The sequence below is a fragment of the Choristoneura fumiferana genome, chromosome 13 (genome assembly GCF_025370935.1).
Source record: "Choristoneura fumiferana chromosome 13, NRCan_CFum_1, whole genome shotgun sequence".
Lineage (NCBI taxonomy): Eukaryota > Metazoa > Arthropoda > Insecta > Lepidoptera > Tortricidae > Choristoneura > Choristoneura fumiferana.
In genome coordinates this window covers 2,587,617-2,607,400 of record NC_133484.1, presented here as the reverse complement: position 1 = coordinate 2,607,400, position 19,784 = coordinate 2,587,617, and the positions used below count along the sequence as shown (strand labels likewise).

The 19,784-nt window shown below is 38.7% G+C and overlaps 3 protein-coding genes across 3 annotated transcripts in view; 2 read left to right on the top strand and 1 right to left on the bottom strand.

Annotated features, from left to right (window-relative positions):
• Positions 1–45: 45 nt before the first annotated feature.
• LOC141433881 (uncharacterized) lies at positions 46–9,247 on the bottom strand. The gene is made up of 10 exons (XM_074095973.1): positions 8,341–9,247; positions 7,815–7,948; positions 6,862–6,991; positions 5,484–5,649; positions 4,903–5,083; positions 4,067–4,305; positions 3,391–3,510; positions 2,718–3,006; positions 2,291–2,408; positions 46–1,729 (listed from the first exon to the last, which is right to left on the bottom strand). The coding sequence occupies exons 1-10, from the start codon at positions 9,112–9,114 to the stop codon at positions 1,475–1,477; spliced, it is 2,406 nt and encodes an 801-aa protein (XP_073952074.1). The 5' UTR covers positions 9,115–9,247; the 3' UTR covers positions 46–1,474.
• A 192-nt stretch (positions 9,248–9,439) lies between these two features.
• On the top strand, positions 9,440–16,688 carry mRpL1 (mitochondrial ribosomal protein L1). Its single transcript, XM_074095979.1, has 8 exons — positions 9,440–9,586; positions 9,667–9,719; positions 10,017–10,141; positions 11,070–11,283; positions 11,703–11,870; positions 12,901–13,134; positions 15,270–15,367; positions 16,486–16,688. The coding sequence occupies exons 1-8, from the start codon at positions 9,568–9,570 to the stop codon at positions 16,616–16,618; spliced, it is 1,044 nt and encodes a 347-aa protein (XP_073952080.1). The 5' UTR covers positions 9,440–9,567; the 3' UTR covers positions 16,619–16,688.
• Positions 16,689–16,996: 308 nt separating this feature from the next.
• Positions 16,997–19,784, top strand: part of Rab11 (RAS oncogene family member Rab11) — a gene marked incomplete in the record, with an annotated part of 7,341 nt that continues 4,553 nt past the window's right edge. The window contains 2 exon segments of the mRNA XM_074096004.1: positions 16,997–17,286; positions 17,670–17,791. Coding sequence (XP_073952105.1) covers positions 17,247–17,286; positions 17,670–17,791 — 162 coding nt within the window.

The following is a 19,784-nucleotide window of genomic DNA, read 5'->3' as shown; positions in this document are numbered from 1 at the left end:
GGTAACGAGTCGCGTGATGAGGAAATTTATTACATTTACTGTGAGAACGTTCTGCGATGGATCAGAAATCAAATGGTTCGACTGTTCACTGCCGTCTAGCTCTGTTATGAGTTATGATGTTGACTGCACCACTGTGCTCTAACATTCTTGCGATGAAAGCAAAAACTGAGCCACAATAATATTAAGAAATTGTAAACAAAATAAAATTCAGTCAATTACTATCAAAATAGTGGAGATTGAAAATATGGAAATGGATAAACGCCTACAGTTAATTGGCGTTTCTGAGTGTACGATGTTTCTGCTATTCTTATTAACTAAATAGGTTGGAAAATTGATATGAGACTTATTCAAAAACGCTTTGCTATCTCTCAACCTTTGATGCAAAGATATGGACGTTTTCAATTGTCAACAAGACGGAAATAGAATAGAAAGTCAATACGGTATTTGACTATTTCGTATACGTTTTATAAATTAAAACTACACAATGCCTGTTATCAAATAGAAAAACAATTTTAAGCTACCTTTACAAATAACAAAGTTATAAAGGTTTGAAATTCAAGATTAGACAGAGAAAGACATACTGGCATGTGACGTCACACGCCAGTACCGCCATACTTGCTGCATAGAGAAAAGCGTTTGAGAAAGAGACAGGTATATAGATTTTTCAAGAAATCACTATAAATCCAATTTTCAACCGATTTAAATTTTCTCTTCGCTAAACACTATCTGTATATCTATATTTTCATAATAATATTAAGATATGGCAAAATCAGGAGTTGTCAAATACCGTATTACTAAATATTTGCATATCTCTAAAAAGTATCTTTGTTATTCTTCAACAGATATTGAAGATTTTTACGTCATCTGTTTTATTTTACAGTTTTATATCACGTTAAATTATTTAAGAGATAATTTGTGTTCCATGACTGTTTATTCCCTATATATGTATCACCGTCGTTATGAATTTTCCTAGCGTAGCTTTGAAATTTTAAGAAGTCGGTTTATGTATAAGACGGATTATCTATACTAGTCAAAAGAAAATACGGCCACTTGAGTTTCATTGGTAAAATTAAATCTGAAATACGTTCGCGTTTTTATCAGAATACATTTAGTGAAATGAAAACTATTTTTATAATGTTATCCATACTAATATAATATTATTAATGCGAAATTGTGTGTGTTTGTATGTTTGTCCGTCTTTCACGTCGAAACGGAGCGACGGACGTGATTTTTGGCATAGAGATAGTTTATTGGCCATAGAGTGACATAGGCTACTTTTTATCCCAGAAAAATGCAGTTCCCGAGGAAACAGCGCGCGATAACCGAATTACATGCGGCCGAAGCCGCGAGCAAAAGCTAGTGTTGTAATAAAACAATTTTTTAGACAAGGAATGTTATAAAGATTTATAATATTAGTATTTTCTTTTTACCTATGAAACTCCGTGGCTAGTTTCCTTTGGGAAGTAAACAAAGTTTACCTCAACCTGTATACCAAGAAGAGAACAGCTAAAACTATAGCAAAGCTGCTCTGTATAGCCGCCGCCCCCGCTAACCTGCACTTGAACATGTCTATACGTGTTTCTTTGTCAACTATAATGTTCTGGAACTCGGCCTCCATGATTTGACCGTCGTAGTATGTGATTTCGTCTTCGAACGGGTATTCGTAGCCTTGGAGACACTCGCATTTGTATCCGCCGGCTTCGAACCCACGGCCTAAGATTGGGACGCACTGCAAAAATAACATGGTATGTAGATACGACGTGACACAAAATAATTAATTAATTCGAATAATTAATCTGAACAAACTTCTATGAAACAAATGAGTGTTCATGCAATTCTTTCACCTCCACACTATAAGAACACACGCACATCACACAAACCCAACTATCACCGCCGCCACACCACTGACGGGTTTCGAACTCAACCAGAGTTCATCATTAGAGCAACACAACCGTTCACCATGCTACTATACTTCGTTTTTTTAGGATTAGAAATAAGGTAAACAATCTTGAAGAGTCTTTTTATTGAAAAACGTTTTTAATAAAACATTAACTATTGCTTATGATATCAAAAGAATGTAAATGATCATAATGTCCTTGCTATTTTTTACATATTTGCTGTGACTTATTTTTCAAAAGTGTTTTTCAATAAAAAGACACGTCAAGATCGCTTACCTTCTTTCTAATGCTAAAAAAAATTAAGTATAGATGTTAGATGAGTCACAGGTCATTGTCATTAGTTTTTCACTCATAGGATTTTTTCTTTTCAAGGAGGAAACTAAAATACTCACATAAGATGATTTCCTGTCGCACTTGTCGGTTCCCTTAAAGGCGTTAGGCACGTAGTACTTGTCTGGACACTGATTAATATCCAGAGACATAAGCTGCATAGTCACTGCTACCACACCCCTAAAAAAATAGTTTAAAATACTGTAGCACTGTTATTACACATAGAAAAAAATCAGAAAATGTATGCTGGGAGTCAGGAATGGAACCCGGCAGAAGCCTAGGCAAAAAGCTCAGAGCATTTTTTTTTTTACATAAATCTGACCGTGATTGACCCGTATTTTAATTAAGTTTCGCTTGAATGCTCGTTAGAACGCTCGCAAAAGGTGACTGCTTATTTTGTGAGCTTATACCTGTGTTGTAACATTCGCTAGAATGCTCATTATAAGTGAATTCTCAAGTATATTAGCACCTATACAAGTCTCAACTTACTTGAACTCCAATTTCACTTTGACACTGTCCCATCCGAAGAAAGGCGCAGCGTAAGTGATCACCCATTGCTTCAGATGTCCTTTACAGTCGAAATACGGCCTCGTCCAGTGTCCATGCTTCAGGTTAGCCGACATATAGTAAGTAGGGTATCTCTCGTAACGCTTTAGGTATTTCCCTACTTCGTCGTCGCGAATTTTCATTTTGAGGAAATTCTTTTCCAAATTGTCGAAGTTTGTGGACCAGCGTTGTTTCAGAAATTGGAACCATGGCTTGTTTGTATAGAGCTCATCTGAGAAACAATTAAATTAGTGTTTAAATAAGCTTTTGTTAAAATTTCTCTAAATACATTTCCGTATCAAATTTTAAATCGATGCCATTCACCATTGAGGAGTACTTTGTGGAGACAATCCTGGCAGGACCACCAAGATGTCACTACCAGATAATTTTATTGTCACCAAATTTACATACTTAAGTACTTATGCTAAATTTCAAGTAAATCGGACCACTGGAAGTGGGTAAAATTTGGGTCCCAAAATTTGAGCCATACTATACGGCCCGTACTATATGTTAGTATAGTTAACTTTTCTTTTTAAAAAAGAGCATGTAAAAACACTTTAATGGTAAACCGACTAAAAAACTGAGCAAATTTGTCAAGTAAGAACCAGGAACTTACCAGTTGTATTCAACCTAGCAAGGTCTTCGAGTTTATACTTTCTCGTGTTAAGTTCAGTCTTGTAGGCAAAGGGGGCAAAGAATGTCCGGTTGGTGAATTTGTTTCTGTCCCAGAATATACCTGAAAATTGGATTTTAGGTTAAAGACCACATATATTTTTTTCTACTTTTTAAAAGGTGTATACTTGGAACGCCATCTGCTGAAATACTCTAGACTAGACAGCTGTTACTCGCAATTTCATCTGTGTCCCGTGAAAACTTTATACATTATTGTGGTAAAATATAGCCTATACCTACAATATTTTGAGTCAAAAATTCAGATGTAAGACCATTACAGGCGCATTCAGTCAAAGTATAATCGCCAGGCAGGGTATAATCTGAGTTTTTCGAAATTCATGTGCGGAGTTACATTTGAAATTTACCACGAGCTTTGCGGTGAAGGAAAACATCGTGAGGAAACCTGCACAAACCTGCGAAGCAATTCAATGGTGTGTGTGAAGTTCCCAATCCGCACTGGGCCCGCGTGGGAACTATGGCCCAGCCCTCTTGTTCTGAGAGGAGGCCTGTGCCCAGCAGTGGGACGTATATAAGTTGGGATGATGATAATCGGCAGGTGTGTGACTGGCCTAAGTGCGCCAAACTTAGCATAGCATAGACACAAGTAAGAACACACTCACCAGCCGACCAGATCTTGGAATCCCCCAGAACAAGAGCCAACGTTTCCCCAATCATCTGGTCCTCAGTCAGCGGCTTGTCTGCGACCCTGGTACCGCTGAACACCTCCTGAGGGTCCGAGACCTGGAGGAAGGCGCTGATGAAGTTGGCCATGCGGACGGCCATTTTGGCCTGATTCTCCAGTTGTTCCTCGGCCCCAAACGCTAAGTCACCGTTGAGGAATAAGTCCGAAGGATTGTATCTGAAATTTTTTAAGGGGTGTTACACAGACACAAACATCACGCCTGTATTCCCAAAATGGGGTAGTTACCGTTTCGGAGTCACTTTTAGCAATTTTAGGGTTTAAGGGGTGTTAGCAGTGTAATTATGTAGGGTTTCCGGGGCGTTAGCAGTGTAAGTTGAGATTTTCACAGAATATCGCAAGGGACTCCGCATGCGGCGCTCCTGATTGGCGAAGTTGAGGCATCAGCATGCTGACTGACGCAATTCAATCTAAGTTGAATCTGTGAAAACCCTCATTGTATTATTCCCAATGCTTTTTGTCATAACACGCTTGACTAAATGTATAGTCTGATGATTATTTTCTTCAATGAAGCATTTGATAAAAGACCGAATGCTTCAATTTCAACATAATTTTCTGCTATAAATAATTATAATTTTAGTAAAATGGCAGGGCTGTTGGCATTCACTATCCAGATTGCATTAAACGACGGTTAAATGTGATGCCGTCTCTGTCTATTGAACAAAACAAATAGACGGCATCACACCTAACCGCCAATTAACACTAATCTAATGGATGGTGAAACAGCCCTTACTAAACAAATTACTCAATACTCACAGTGAACAATTACTGGGCTGCACGCCCCTTATAAAGTTGAGCACCTCATAGACATTGGGGCGTTCAGTGTGCAGCGCTTCGGGGCCCGTACTGGCGTTCACATATTCATAATACTGGTCCATGTAGAGCGCTCGGATGAAGGGGATGGAGCGCTCCCACTTTACAGGGAGACGTTGGACCCCTGAGGAGGAAGTTTAGTCAGTGCTGTAAAAGCTCAATCATCATCATCATCATATCAATTGGACATAAGCCAGAAAGGCTCAATGGTGCAGTATAATAGCAACATACGTAGTAAGCGTGCGCGCTAAAAGATTGCATTATAAAGACTGTATCATATACTGGTATAGGTAGTCATTCACGATGACGCGTGCCGTGATTCCTATTACAATGATATTAATGTCTAATTTTGACAAAATCACGCGTCTTCCTTCGTGGATGTCACTAGGTATAGTTCTTTCATACATGAAAAAAAGGGCGACTTTCGTACAGATCAAAGGAGAGGGATCTTAGGAGTGGTCTTATACTTGTACTATTATTTTATTCTGTGGCAGTGTTGTCGGTGAAGACGTTTAGCTACTTACAGCCGATGCGGAGACAGTCAAAATTGTTGAAGTACTGGTCGGCCGTGGCTCGCTCCACGATCTCGCCGAGGTAGGGCCGGCGCACGAGGCTCGGCTGCCGGAAGCCAGGCTTGCAGCGGCATTGGTAGCCGCCGCGGCGGAAGCCCCAGCCGTGGAGGGGCTCACACTGTCAAAAATGGAAATAAGACATGTTTTATTTCCTCCTGTTTACCTCAATTCAGAGAGAAGACGGAAGTTGGGGAGTGAGAAAAGATAGGGAAATTGAAGACCTAGTGTTATTGGGTCAATCAACATTTAGTGTCGTTATTCTGTCCCGTGTCCCTGTGTTATGTTGTCGCAATTGTGCCAATTTATTGTGCCAAGGTTTATCTGGATTGTGCCGAAAGGATTTGAGGAATGCGATATCTATCTCACGCGCGATCGATTCAGATAAACCACGCCACCATCTCATTATCTTAGAAATATTTTAATACATAAGTTAGCATTTCTTGTAATAATGCAGTTTGGTAATGGGAGCAGTTTAAGTTAAACTGACAAAAGGTATTTTTACTCCTCCACTTATTTCCCCTATACTAATAGCAATTTATACTAATATAGAGATTAGCCGTGAAGGAATTGCCTACTTTTAATAAGTAACTCAGGAGATGTTAACATGGCAACAAGCTACACTAGCAACCAAAGCGGCTAGACTCTGGTGACTTGGACACATGGAAAGGTTGGGAGATGATCAAACTGTGTGCATACTTCGGACAAAGAATTGTATGTAGACTGGTTGGTCATCCCAGGTACTGCTGAAGGGACAAGGTCAAGAGACCTTTTGGATCTCTCGGGGTCAAAGGCTGGCAAGAGCTGGTCCGAAAGTTTTGAATGTTACTAGAGAACCTAGTACTCATAACTAGGGATGGGCCGAATATTCGTTTTATATTCGGTATATTCGGCAGGTTTATTTACCGAATATTCGTATTCGGCTAAATCACCGAATGTTTGGCAGTGGTACTCAAACTTTTTACTGTATTGAGTCATATATGAGTTGGTGTTAAATGTGATATTTTTATGAGGTACAGTGAGGCTTTTTGATATTTTAATTAAAATAGACCTTTGAAATAAATAATATGCATGTGTTGAAGTTTTACTTTTTACTAGATGATGCAAGAACAACATCAGGTACAGCGGGGGTAGCGGGCGGGAGCGTTAGGCTTCCATCTGCGCGCTTTGCGTAAAGAAGTTCATACTTGTATAGTTTACGTAAAGGAATCAATTATGGCGAATATTCGGCCAAATGTTCGGTTCGGTAAAAGTTTTACCGAACATTCGGCCGTATATTCGTATTCGGTGAAACCCATGTGCGGCCCATCTCTACTCATAACTCATAGCTTACCTCTGTTGTTTCATTTTTACATCTATCGGTTGCTTTGAATCTATTAGGCTTGTCGTTCCCCTGACTCTCCGGGCACTGGTTTATATCTATCCTGTCATAGTCCATTTCCATCACTACCGCTGCTGTGTACCTGTGGAATAAACATTTTTATGATGATTGATGACACCTGTTAAATCTTCCCCCAAAATCTAATTACTTTAAAAAAAATATGGCTGTGTCCATATTTTTTTTTTCCAGTCCACAAATTCGCCAGTATTTTTTTTTAGAGGAGATAAATGAGCATGCAGGTCACCTGATGGGAAGCAATCACTGCAATCGCCCCAAAATAAAAAAAATACCTAATTAGATTTTTTTAATGATAATTTCATGTTTTTGTAATGTGATGTCTAAAGTGACATTGCAGCATTGGTTGCTAAATTTGCCTTGCCAATAAAGCATGATAAAAGCCATTTAAAAAAACGTAAGGAACAGAATATGAGAATGGAGAAATTACTTTGAGTTACCTTACCCTATACCTTTTGATACTTAATATGATATTTTTTTTTTTAAATGTAAATATTAACTAAAAAGGAACAATTGAGGTTACACTAAACTATCCTAAAAATAAATTAACTATATATACAGTATGAAGTATAACAACTTCATCTAAAACATTATATTTTTAACCCCCAACATAAAAAAGAGGGTTAGTGTTATAAGTTTGATGCCATTGTCTGTCCGTCTGTCTGTGGCATCGCTGGATGGACATTTTGGGATGGACCAATTTCTATGCAGTTTTTTTTACACAAAAGCGATAGTTCTTAGAAATGTTTCATTAAATTGGCTGAGCCAGTTTTGAGATATTGAACTTTACAAATGACAATGTCAGGGGTTTTTCATCTTTTTTTTAAGTTGGTTAGGTTATTCTTTCCAAATATTGGTAGACATTAAACATAATTGGAGTGACAACTTACTTAGGATATTCAATATGTCTGAACTGCGTGTGCCGAGGGAAGATGTCGGCGACGGGTGACACAGCACCCACCAGCCATTTGTTCAGCCTCCCGCAGTCGAAGTATGGACGGGTCCAGTTCACAGGACCTGGATTCTGGGGACGAATTATATACACTACTGATACTCAGTGAACTTTTACAAAAGAAGAATAATTATAATGATGAAGTTTCAAAAAACAGTATGTGTTCTGCAATTTTTAGCCCAAAAGTGTTATTCTCTTATACAATGTGTCTCTGCTTTCTGAACAAAGACCAAAATCCTAAGTAGATGACAACCTATAGAAAAATACATGTTCTTTAGTAGTAAATCATTTCAGGTTAGAAATACCCTAGTCAAGATTTTCTATTCATCTTTGTCCAAAGAGTAGTTGCTATACTATAAATATGGAAATGAGTTTGTCTGTTCTATACACAATTTTTTTAATTTCATCGTTTTAGATGGATTGTTTTAGTTTCAAATTATTAAAATCAGGATAATTATACCAACCTCATCATTCCCAGGAGGTCCGTGGAAAGTAAATGTTTCATTAGTATTATTGGCGTATCTGATTTCAACCTGATAGGTTGTTTTTGTATCATGTCTCTCCCCAACTCTATCTGGAAGCCATTTGCTGTACCACTCATTAATACGGTAAAAATCTGACGTATAATCCTTCGACAAACTCTCAGGTTCAAAGGCCCCAAGATCTTCAACAATGAATGTGTTTAACGTCGAAATCTTTTGTAGATGCACAGGATCATTAAAATCATCTGCCCGATAAGCTCTAGGCGCAAATCTAGGCATAGTCTTGTTGAAGAATCCTCTGTACGACGACGTATATGACATGTTGGGCGAAAAGTATATCGCACTAGCATTTATATAGGGGTTAGCAGAAACATCAGCTACCGATGAAAGAAAGTAATACATCATTCCAGGGTCATATGTATCGTTGATAGCCGGCCGGATAAACCTAGACTGGAGAACGTAGCTCCAGAAAAAGGCTCGATTCATAGCCATGTTGTGCAAATGAAGCATAGCAGTCCGGTTAGGAAACACTGGGTTTATATTTATCTCTTTCACGTCCGGATGGTGTGAGACAGAGTCCGAGGGCAAAAACAAATCATCCAAATGTGTGATATAGCAATTATCAGCGGAAACTCTGTCCATTCTGCCTCTAATTTCATCGAAAGCATCCCGTAACTGCCACTCGTATTGCCCGGCCACACCCCATAGCAATGCACACAGGGATATCACCAACAATGAGCAGTTTGTTTTATCCATTTTCACTTGTATACCCAATTCAGCTTATCTACTAATTAGTTAATACATTTTCACTCTGTAAATAGTTTATATTCCATTCATAACTTTGCTGTAAACGAACGAAACCAAACCAACCAAGACAACACAAACGAAACAAGCACGAAACAAGCACGAAACAAGCAGTTTCGTTTCGTTTCGTGTTTTGTCCAACCAAACGTCGTCCAACTGATACTTGCTTATCGAATGATTATCGGAGTAGTGAAATAAAACGCTACGCTAAACAACAAAGTTTTAAACAAAAAATCATTGAAAACCAAATTTTGGAAAGAAAATACTTCTCATTACTGTCAATGTCAACGATATGTCAGCCGTCATGAAACATAACCTAAAAGCTTAAAAATAATACGGAAACTGCAGTTCTTTTAGAAAATATTAATTTGTAATACGAAGAAAACATAATTCTCATTACTCAACATGGCTGGAACGCTCTTTCGTGAGTAATAATGTCACTATTATTACTTTACTGAGGTTTTATCCCAGGACAATTCAACTAAAATGATAAAATCGTTTCAGGTTCCCTGCTAAATACTACGCTATCGGCTTATAAAACGAATTCTTCCAATTTGGTATGTGAAATAATGTTAGAAAATATATATTAAGTAAGTCTGTTTTCAACCAGCAGCCAGTCATGGAATTATTTTAATAGCCTAAATGCGCGCTGATAAATAAAAATATTAAATAATGTGTGTAAGCAGGCCTCACATGTCGAAGTATAGTGCACTCAAATTTATTTAAATAAAATTGAGTTCAAAAAACAATTCACGGTGCTTACACAGCACTTCGCACAATCTTCCTAATCCTCAATAATCTAAATTTGTAGAACTGAAGTGTCTGTTATACTTAAAAAATGATTTTGTTTTCAGCGTGACATACATACTTCAACAGTATTCTATGCTGCCCGCAAAGGTACCCGAGCTAAGGCTCGCGCTAAGAAGGTCAAAGTTGAAATAACCAAAGTTGGATTTGTTCCACGTAATCAGAGAAATAAGTAAGTTCAACTTCAACTTTTTTGCTTAATGTTAACTGGTCACTTTGGGTTAGCAACCATTACTGCCAATGACACCTGACAGCAGCAAGGTATATGTGTGTCTGACCAGTTATTAACCCTTTGACTGCCACGGTCGGTAAAAAATGCCATAGTGGCCAAGGCAGCATTTCATGGCGCATATAGAATGATTTTCAGATTATTTTTTTTGTCGGCTGGGGCCGTCAACGGGGTTGTATTTTAGTAGCGAGTTAGTTGTGTACCTGGAATAGACAAGTTGTTAAATGGTAAACAAAGTAGTGGCCTTCTATAGGCTGATGACGATGATAATAATGGGAAATGGTCCATTTAGGTACACATCCACAGCTATATAAAATGATTGAGAATACCTGTTTTATGTATTTAAGTGATCAAGTGAAATGTTTATTAGTGGTTCACGATTTATTTACATTTATTGTGTTTCTCTTCTTCTTGAGCGCGTTTTCGCCCACCGTTGGGCATTCGCCTCTCCAACCTTTCTCCATCCAGATCGACTATCTGTCTCTCTCTGCCAGACCGGTCCTGCTGTCTTCACAATGTCATCGGACCATCGAGCAGGCGGTCTGCCCACATTTCTTTTGCCTAGCCAGGGTCTCCACTCCAAAACGCTCTTGCTCCACCGTTTGTCGTGTCGTCGGCACACGTGGCCGGCCCAAGCCCATTTCAACCTCGCAACTCTATGTCCCACATCAACTATTTTCGTGCGTTTTCTGATAGCCTCGTTCCGGACTCGATTGCATAGCGTTATGCCGAGCATGACTCGCTCCATGTGTTTATTGTGTTTATTTTCATCATTTAGAAATTAATATACAGATTAATAACTACAGAGTTTTACAGTTATGATTTTTTTTTAATTTATTTTATGATTGAGAGTCTAAATCTCTAATTTCAGAGCAGCAAAGATCCACATACCTAAACACTTTGATGACTCCATGAAGCTAATATCCAAGGATGATGTATTCCCCATGAAGTATTATCAGTGGGTGGTGTACTCTGCTGAGGATGCGGTCAAGGCTCACCAGGAGACTCACCATCCGACCATGTACAATGAGCCTAATGCTTTTGTGTTCGCGAGAGTCGAGATCAACATGGAAGCTGCTAAGCAGGTTAGTTTCCATTGTGGATTGAAGGTTTGAGTTTAGTTTAGCTAGGTTTGAGTCCTCTCAGCTTGCTAGCAAAGTATTCTTGGCTATTAGTGTTTGTTGTGAACATGTCAACAAACCAGTCATTTCATGAGATAAATATGAAACCACCAGTACCAGGCCCTATACTACGAAGTGCAAAATTCGAACTTTTTATCTTACCATCCTGCTTCAGTCCATCAGATAAAGCAATCAGGTACCATTAGCATATAGTATATGCATTTGGTATATGGCATATACCATTAAGTCCATGTCACACAGTCTCTGCTTATTCAAACAAACCAAACAGAACTGGCATTCCATGATATTTGTCACACAAATTATGAGGTACTTATCAAACGGATGAAATAGATCCTTCACCACCTAAAAACCTTTGTTTTCAGAATCGCTACGTGGACTCATTCATGCGTCTAGCACTCCTGCCGCACAGGTTTCCCCGGGATGAAGAGAGGACCATCCTCGCGTTCTGCAAGACCCCAGAACTGGTCAAGCAGGCCGCTGAGGCTGGCGCCACCACCGCCGGAGGAACTGATCTGATTAAGAAGATACAGGTACAGTATGTAGAATGTTAATGTCACTCGGGACTCGTTGGTTCTCTTCATTTTCCTGAAGATTTAAGTTAGAAAGAAAAAGAAAAAAAATCTGGGGACACTCGATTTTAATGAAATTTTGCACTTTAAACTTGAATATTTCGCAAACAGGGCACTGAATCGAAAAATAGCATAGGCAACCCTGCCCTATCCAACGATACCCCACAATATAGGGATAGTCGAAAAAAAAATCACCCCCACTTTACGTCTATGGGAACTTTGTCGGCGTGGCGTGACATATTATGTATATTCATGCCAAATTACAGCTTTCTAGTAACGGTCTCTGAGCTTAGCCGTGAACGGACAGACAGACAGACGGACAGACATGGTGAAACTATAAGGGTTCCTAGTTGGCTACGGAACCCTAAAAAGAGGTGTCTTATGGTTTTTTTATATCGCAAGTACAAACTGAGACATGGATGCACAGAAAAACCAGAAAAAGAGACCAGCACTGGGAATCGAACCCAGGTCCTCAGCATTCCGTGCTGCGTGCTATAACCCTCACATCACTGCTGGACAGAAATCTAGACACGAATTTTTTCTATGCATACATATCTCAGGTTGCTTATTTCTACTTTGCTACTTAAGCAGCCGATGCCCGATGCTGATGGCCGATGGGGTCAGAAGGTTCTCGAATGGCGTCCGCGGACCGGGAGACGAGCTGTCGGTAGGCCTCCAACAAGATGGAGCGACGACCTGGTTAAGATCGCGGGATCGCGGTGGATGCGGAAAGCACAAGACCGGTCTGAGTGGAGAGCCTTGGGGGAGGCCTATGTCCATCAGTAGACGTCTTTCGGCTGACATGATGATGATGATGACGTCGATGACTTAAGCAGCAGCACTAGCGACATCTATGTTGCGTCGACAGACGTCACACTCTTTCGGAACCAACCGCTCACCCATACAAGAGATGCCGCTACTAAGCAATCAAATTATGATTGGTTTTTTATATTTTTACTAGTACATAATAATATTGTTTAATTTTCAACAGGAAGGTGCAATAAAGGTCGGGGAGTACGATTACGTGATAGCCCACCCCAACATCCTGACTGACCTGGTGCCCATCCGGGGCCTGATGAAGCGCAAGTTCCCCAACGTGCGCTCCGGCACCCTGGACCCTGACCTCCTGGCCATGGTGGAGAAGTTCGCAGCCGGGGTCCAGTATAAGGTCGCGAGGGATGAGAATCAGCAGAACTTTGGGAGCGTCGAAGTGCCTATTGGGAGGGTAGGATATATTTACTGATATTATAGATGTGGAAGTTTTGAGTGCGTATGTGGGTTTGTTATTCCTTCATACTATTAGAACAGTAGGAAAACCTCCGATATACGGTATTTGACTATTTTGTATATGTTTTATAAATTAATTATCGAATAGAGAAACAATTTTTAAGCTACCTTTACAAATAACAAAGTTATAAATTAATTAATTTTCAATTTAGGTTTTACGGGATGACCGTAAAAGTAAAAATTTGGAATTGAAATAAAAAATACAAAAAGATTCCAAAAAAACAATCTTAATTTGATTGCTTAGTAACGACATCTCTTGTCCGGGTGAGTGGTTAGTTCCAATGGAGTGCCGAAAAAAGTTTCTCAATGAGGGCTACGGTATAGATGTCGCTAGCGTCACTGCTTAAGTGGCTAAAATAAGAAACAAACAAGCTGAGATACGAGGTGCATAGGGGAAATTCGTGTCTGTACTGTTGACCATCAGTGGTGTAGCGGTATAGCACGCGGTACGGAATACCGAGGACCTGGGTTCGATTCCCAGTGATGGTCTAATTTTTCTGGTTTTTCTGTATGTATTTTCAATTTAGGTTTTACGGGATGACCTTAAAAGTAAAGATTTGGAATTGAAATAAAAAATACAAAAAGATTCAAAAAAATCAATCTTAAAGTTATAAAGGTTTGAAATTCAAGATTGGACAGAGAAAGACATACTGGCATGTGACGTCACACGCCAGTACCGCCATACTTGCTGCATATAGAAAAGTGTTCGAGAAAGAGACAGGTATACAGATTTTTCAAAAAATCACTATAACTCCAATTTTCAACTGATTTAAGTTTTCTCTTCGCTAAACACTGTCTGTATATCTATATTTTCATAATAATATTAAGATATGGCAAATTCAGGAGTTGTCAAATACCGTATTGTCATTTCAAAGTTCGCCGTTGTCGAGATATTGCAACAGACGTCGTCGTGCCTATGGTAGATTCAAGAACTCGTATTTTGTACGGCGTGGCCGCCGTGTGATGTGGGTAAGGCCACTGCGAGGCTCAAATGGGACTGGGCAGGCCACGTTTGCCGCATGCACCCAGAAAGGTGGGCACAGGTGACCACACAGTGGATGCCCCACGATGGCTATCGGCGCCGCGGCCAAGGCGGAAATGGCGGGATGACCTAGACGCATTTTCCAGCGACTGGCTAGACATAAGTGCCGACAGGACGAGTTGGAAATCCAGGGGAGAGGCCTTTGCCCAGCAGTGGGACATTACAGGCTAATAAAGAAGATTGGTTCATCATAAGAAACAACATTTCTTGCAACTAGTCCTCGCAAATCTATGGTGGAAATTCAGCCTAGTAGGTACCCTCTTTTTGCGTCGTTTAAAAAATACAAAAAAAACTAATTTTCTTGCATTGCAGTATGTCTGAACGTACTTTTCAAAATATCAGAATAGTAGTTTATGCAACTGTTACGTAATAAGGGTCCTTAAAACACGAGTGTGTCATAAAAGGATCACACGAGTGTTTTAAGGCCTAATTACGTACAGTTGCATACATAGCTCTATCTACATCCATATAAAACCCTCTATCAGGCATTCAAGAACCATTGAGAATGCCTTGAAACCAGAACTACCTATGTCTGCCCCACGACCTCCTGCGGCTAGTGATGGTGAAGATGAAGCCCCGCCACCGCTCCGGTGCGCTAATGTTCATTACGATATCGATATCCTTACGATTACGATATCGATAAAAGCCGTGGTGGCATAGTGGTTTGACCTATCGCCTCTCAAGCTGAGGGTCGTGGGTTCAAACCCCGGCTCGCACCTCTGAGTTTTTCGAAATTCATGTGCGGAATTACATTTGAAATTTACCACGAGCTTTGCGGTGAAGGAAAACATCGTGAGGAAACCTGCACAAAGTGTGAAGTGTGAAGTTCCCAATCCGCACTGGGCCCGCGTGGGAACTATGGCCCAAGCCCTCTTGTTCTGAGAGGAGGCCTGTGCCCAGCAGTGGGACGTATATAGGCTGGGATGATGAAAGAACAATCGATACTGCCGTGTTCATAATAGAGTCCAATGTCGTAATGGAGGATTTACTATATGGGTGTAGATAAAGTAAATTCCATTCTTTGTTTACAGCTAAACATGGATGTGAAGCATGTAGCCGAAAACATCGCGGCGCTTCTGAAGGACATACAGTCCGTAAGGCCCAAGAGGGATGGCCTTTTCATTACAAGGTTATTATCATTTTTGTCGTTACTGACTCCGATCTTTAGCTCATACAATAGGCTATACCACGCGCCATATAAATCTGCCTAAAAGTTCATTACTTAATACTCAGTTTTGACGCATTTTTGATCATTTTTGTGATACATTTTTTATGCGACGTCTTTACGTTACTCCCGGATTGTGTTCGAATCGCTTAACGGTATAGTGCCTATTCAATTATTGGAATAATACCTTTATAGTTTGTGGTACTAGTCGTGGCAATGAACTTTTAGGCAAAGTTAGGCGGCGGAAGGTATATATTGTGTCCTTAAAAAAATTAATTACCTAGTCAGTTAGGTTAATTGTTAGAAAATTTTGAACACGGGTTTTTTCTTTTCTCAATAACCTTGACAAAACAAGATGAAGAATAAAAAAAAAAAACATGGGACACTTGACACCAATTCCCAAACTTACTATGGATTAAGCTTGTACACTAGGCAACGGATAAACATACTTCTATAGATAAATATATATTAAACATCCAAGACCCGAGAACAAACATTCGTATTATTCATACAAATATCTGCCCCGGCCGGGAATCCAATCCGGACCTCAAGCGAAAAAAAAAAAAACATTTGTTCAAGTAATATAGTTCCGCGTGATGTCACTCGCAAACTTTAACGCGCTTTTTTTTGTCAATTTTTGTTTCACTAACAAAAAAAATACATGTCCATTATTTTCGGGTAATCAAAATGACGGAAAAAACAGAGTACATTTACCCAGGAAATTGCCCTTTTTGTTCACGACACCATCGGATGTGTGCGCAGAGCCCAACGCGTGGCGGCCATTTTGAGCCGGCCGTATCGGAACGATTTTGTCGGAAATATGTGAAAGCAGCACATGATGTCGGCTTTCTATCGTCGTCCAATACCGATATCGGATTGGATAATGTGAATGGGCTCTGCGCACACAGAGAACACCAGGGCCGGACAATGTGAAAAACAGAGACATATTTAATACATTTTACTTGCCCCGATATCGTATCGTCGTCCGATACCGATATCGGATCGGATAATGTGAAAACGCCCTAATGCGCGCGGTAAATTAAGCTGTCGTGTCTACAATTTATGAATTGTTTTTTTTTTAGGTGCTTGATAACGAGCCCGCCGTCCACTGAAAGGCTGAAGATAGATCCCTTCGTTTATGTAGACCGCACCTTAACGCAAGAGGTTCAAGACGACAGCGACGATGAGGACGAGGCCGTAGCCGCAGCACAGTGATTGCATTTTATACCTTGTATTGTAGATAATTAGAGTTGATTATTGTATAATATAGAATATTAATAATATCTTTGTTTTTGTTTTAAATCTGACTAAAGTGTGGTTCTTGGATATAAAAAAAAAATTAATGAACAACTTGACTGAATAATCGCGACTGAATCAGCAGGAAGGACTAATTAATTTTATTATCTCTGAACGCATCCGACAAATTTTGATATTGATACGTCAAAGCGCGGTTTTGTCAAATATTTTGCAAAGGCGTCTTCTCAAACTAAATTCGTAGAAATGCACCAATCACTGAGCAAAATACAAAATTTAACTGTGCGCTGATTGGTCAAATAGCAGAAACACAAGTAATCGTTGTACACTTGGTTAACAGCTTCAAAACGCCTCTGATCGTGAGGGGGGCGTAAAGTAATCCGCCATTTTGTCACTGAGAATTTAGATTTATAATTATTTTAAACCAGTGTGAACATAATTAATCCCTGTATCAAAGTGATAATTCGGAGGCTGTGCAGTGTTTAGAGAAGCTGTGATATTTGTGTCTCCAGTTATTTTTTGTTTACGTTCATCTTGACGTTTTATAGCTGACCGATTTTGACGTCGTATAAAGCTCTAGATAATCAAAATGGGCACAAGAGAGGACGAATACGATTATTTGTTCAAAGGTAAGTTTAATTTTATTCGTGTAACTGTCCTTTAAAACCTGTATTGTAGATACTGTCTGAATTTACGCGGAACTCAAAATCTCTTCGATGCCATTGTCCTATCTCTGACGTAGAAATATTCGTAACCGATGTAACAAATCCCTTTGTTTTTTGTGTTAACATATTTCTAAAACTTAGAAGTCCAATTGTTCATGTATAAGTCCGATATTTGGGTATAATTTGTGTTAAAAACGTAAGTTTAAATATCAGCTGATTGGAATGGACAACAATCGATTTCCAAATTGCTGAATGAGTCACCTACAGAACAGTCTTTATGATCAATTCTGGAGTATTATAAGCTTAAACGAGTAATTCTAGAGCGGAATCCTATGTTTTTGTTCCAGTGGTACTAATAGGAGATTCGGGTGTCGGCAAATCCAGTCTTCTCTCGCGTTTCACTAGAAATGAATTCAATTTAGAGTCAAAATCTACAATAGGCGTTGAATTCGCGACAAGAAGTATAGAGGTGAGTGGTTGCCGTGAATCAGATTCAAAGGCCATTATGCTAATTTAGAGATATTAAACTATTGTTGAGGAGAGAAAATATTCCTTTGTCTGGTGTTTCTATTTCAACTGAAATGGTATTAATAATTTGAATTCTTTTGTGTTCATCAATAGATTCTTTTTGTCCTCCTTTAGTTCTGTTTGGGATATTGTTTACTAATAATGGTTTAGTTAGTCTCAATATGTGTGACATCAGGCTGTTATTGACCAGTAAGTTTATCTTGAAGGTGATAATAAGTTATTTTTACGACAAATTATGATTGAATTTGAAAGTAAGCTTTCAATACAGATTTCTGTTTTGTATTTTTATCAAGTGTCGAAGGTAGTTAAAAGTATGAATAAATTATGTTTTTTTCCCCAGTTCTATTCACACTACAAGCTATTTTATTTTCTTTCTTATTGATTTTTTCTGTTCAATGATTTCTCTGTTGTAATTTTAATAATGCTATTTACCATACCATAATTACAGTGCAACATCGACATAACAAATCGGAAGGGAACAAGTAAATATTTGTTATTTCAAGTAATTTGTTAAACTGAGGTATGGTTTGTCTAAAATTTGTTACAAAGAGGTAAAAAATTCGTTATAAAAAGGATGTTCGTAAAAAAAAACAAATGTTAAGGTATATTTTACATTGACTTGTGGACAATTCAAGGGATTACGAAAAATTTGTTAAATCAAGGAAGTCATTATATTGAGGCTCGTTATATTAAGGTTGTTGATTGCTCCTTTGAATTTGTGAAATTAACCTGTTTTACATCCACCTACAAAGTTGATTAGGTATGTTGTGCCATTTGTCCCTTTGTGTCATACATACGATGTATAAATATGTAGATAATATATTTTTACACTGTCTTCAAGCCCTTTATTAACCTAGGTTTAGGTTTTTAAAGTAACAGTTTTTCTGAACCTAGTTGATAATGCAATTTAGCTAGGTACCATCAGCCAAATATGTGGTCTACCACCCTAAAGTTGATAATTGTTTGCATGTCATAAAATAATAATGCCATAGACGTGCCTGTCAATTTGAAAGTTCAGCTTTAGCAACATATTCATTTGATAGGAACTTGTTTAAAAATTGATAGACCACTTATTTGGCTGATGGTACCAAATGCATATACAGTGTGGAAAAATAAGTCGGGGCCCTGGAGGGAAACTATCTTAAATCGTTAAGTTGGCTTATTTACTTAAAGGAGACATTCCTGTGTACTAAATAGGTATTCTTCATGGATTTCTTGTATAAGAGACGAGAGTAAGACTAAATGTTTGTTAGAGAAATTGTATCCTGAATAATAATCCTATCGATTATTATAATAAAATAGTTTTTTTTTTATTTTAGTTGGTTTGAGTCCCGGGCGAGGCAAGCAAGTTTGAGAAAAATCTTTGAATGCAGTTTTGTTTCTCTTTTTTTTTTAAAAGGAATGTCTCCTTTAAGTAAAATGAGCCAACTTAAGGATTTAAGGTAGTTTGCCTCCCGGGCCTGACTTATTTTTCCACACTGTATATGCACACATATTATTATCTTTTGAGTAGCTTTTGACCATATGGATATCATAATATACAGTATGTAACAGATCGAAAGGCAAAGAAAGAGAGACCCATTAACGTTTAGACCATAAATATGATTATGGTGCCTGGCTTATGGAAATTTGAGAGAGATCTTTGAGATCGCTCAATGTAGGAAAATAGTAAGAAGGATTTAAAATCTTATTCCTTGAGCATTATAGATGTGAAACCTCATTCCTAAGGAATATTGTGTAAATATAAAAATCTATGCAGACAAAGTCGCAGGCAAAAGCTAGTGATTTATAAAGTTTTGTAGGTCAATTGTACAGTCCAATTAATGGTGCTAGAAATAGCCCCTATCTATGATCAATTGAACTTCATTAGCATGAGAATTCAACATAACAAACCACATAGGTCCCCAAAACTTTTGTTACTTGTAGACCCCTAT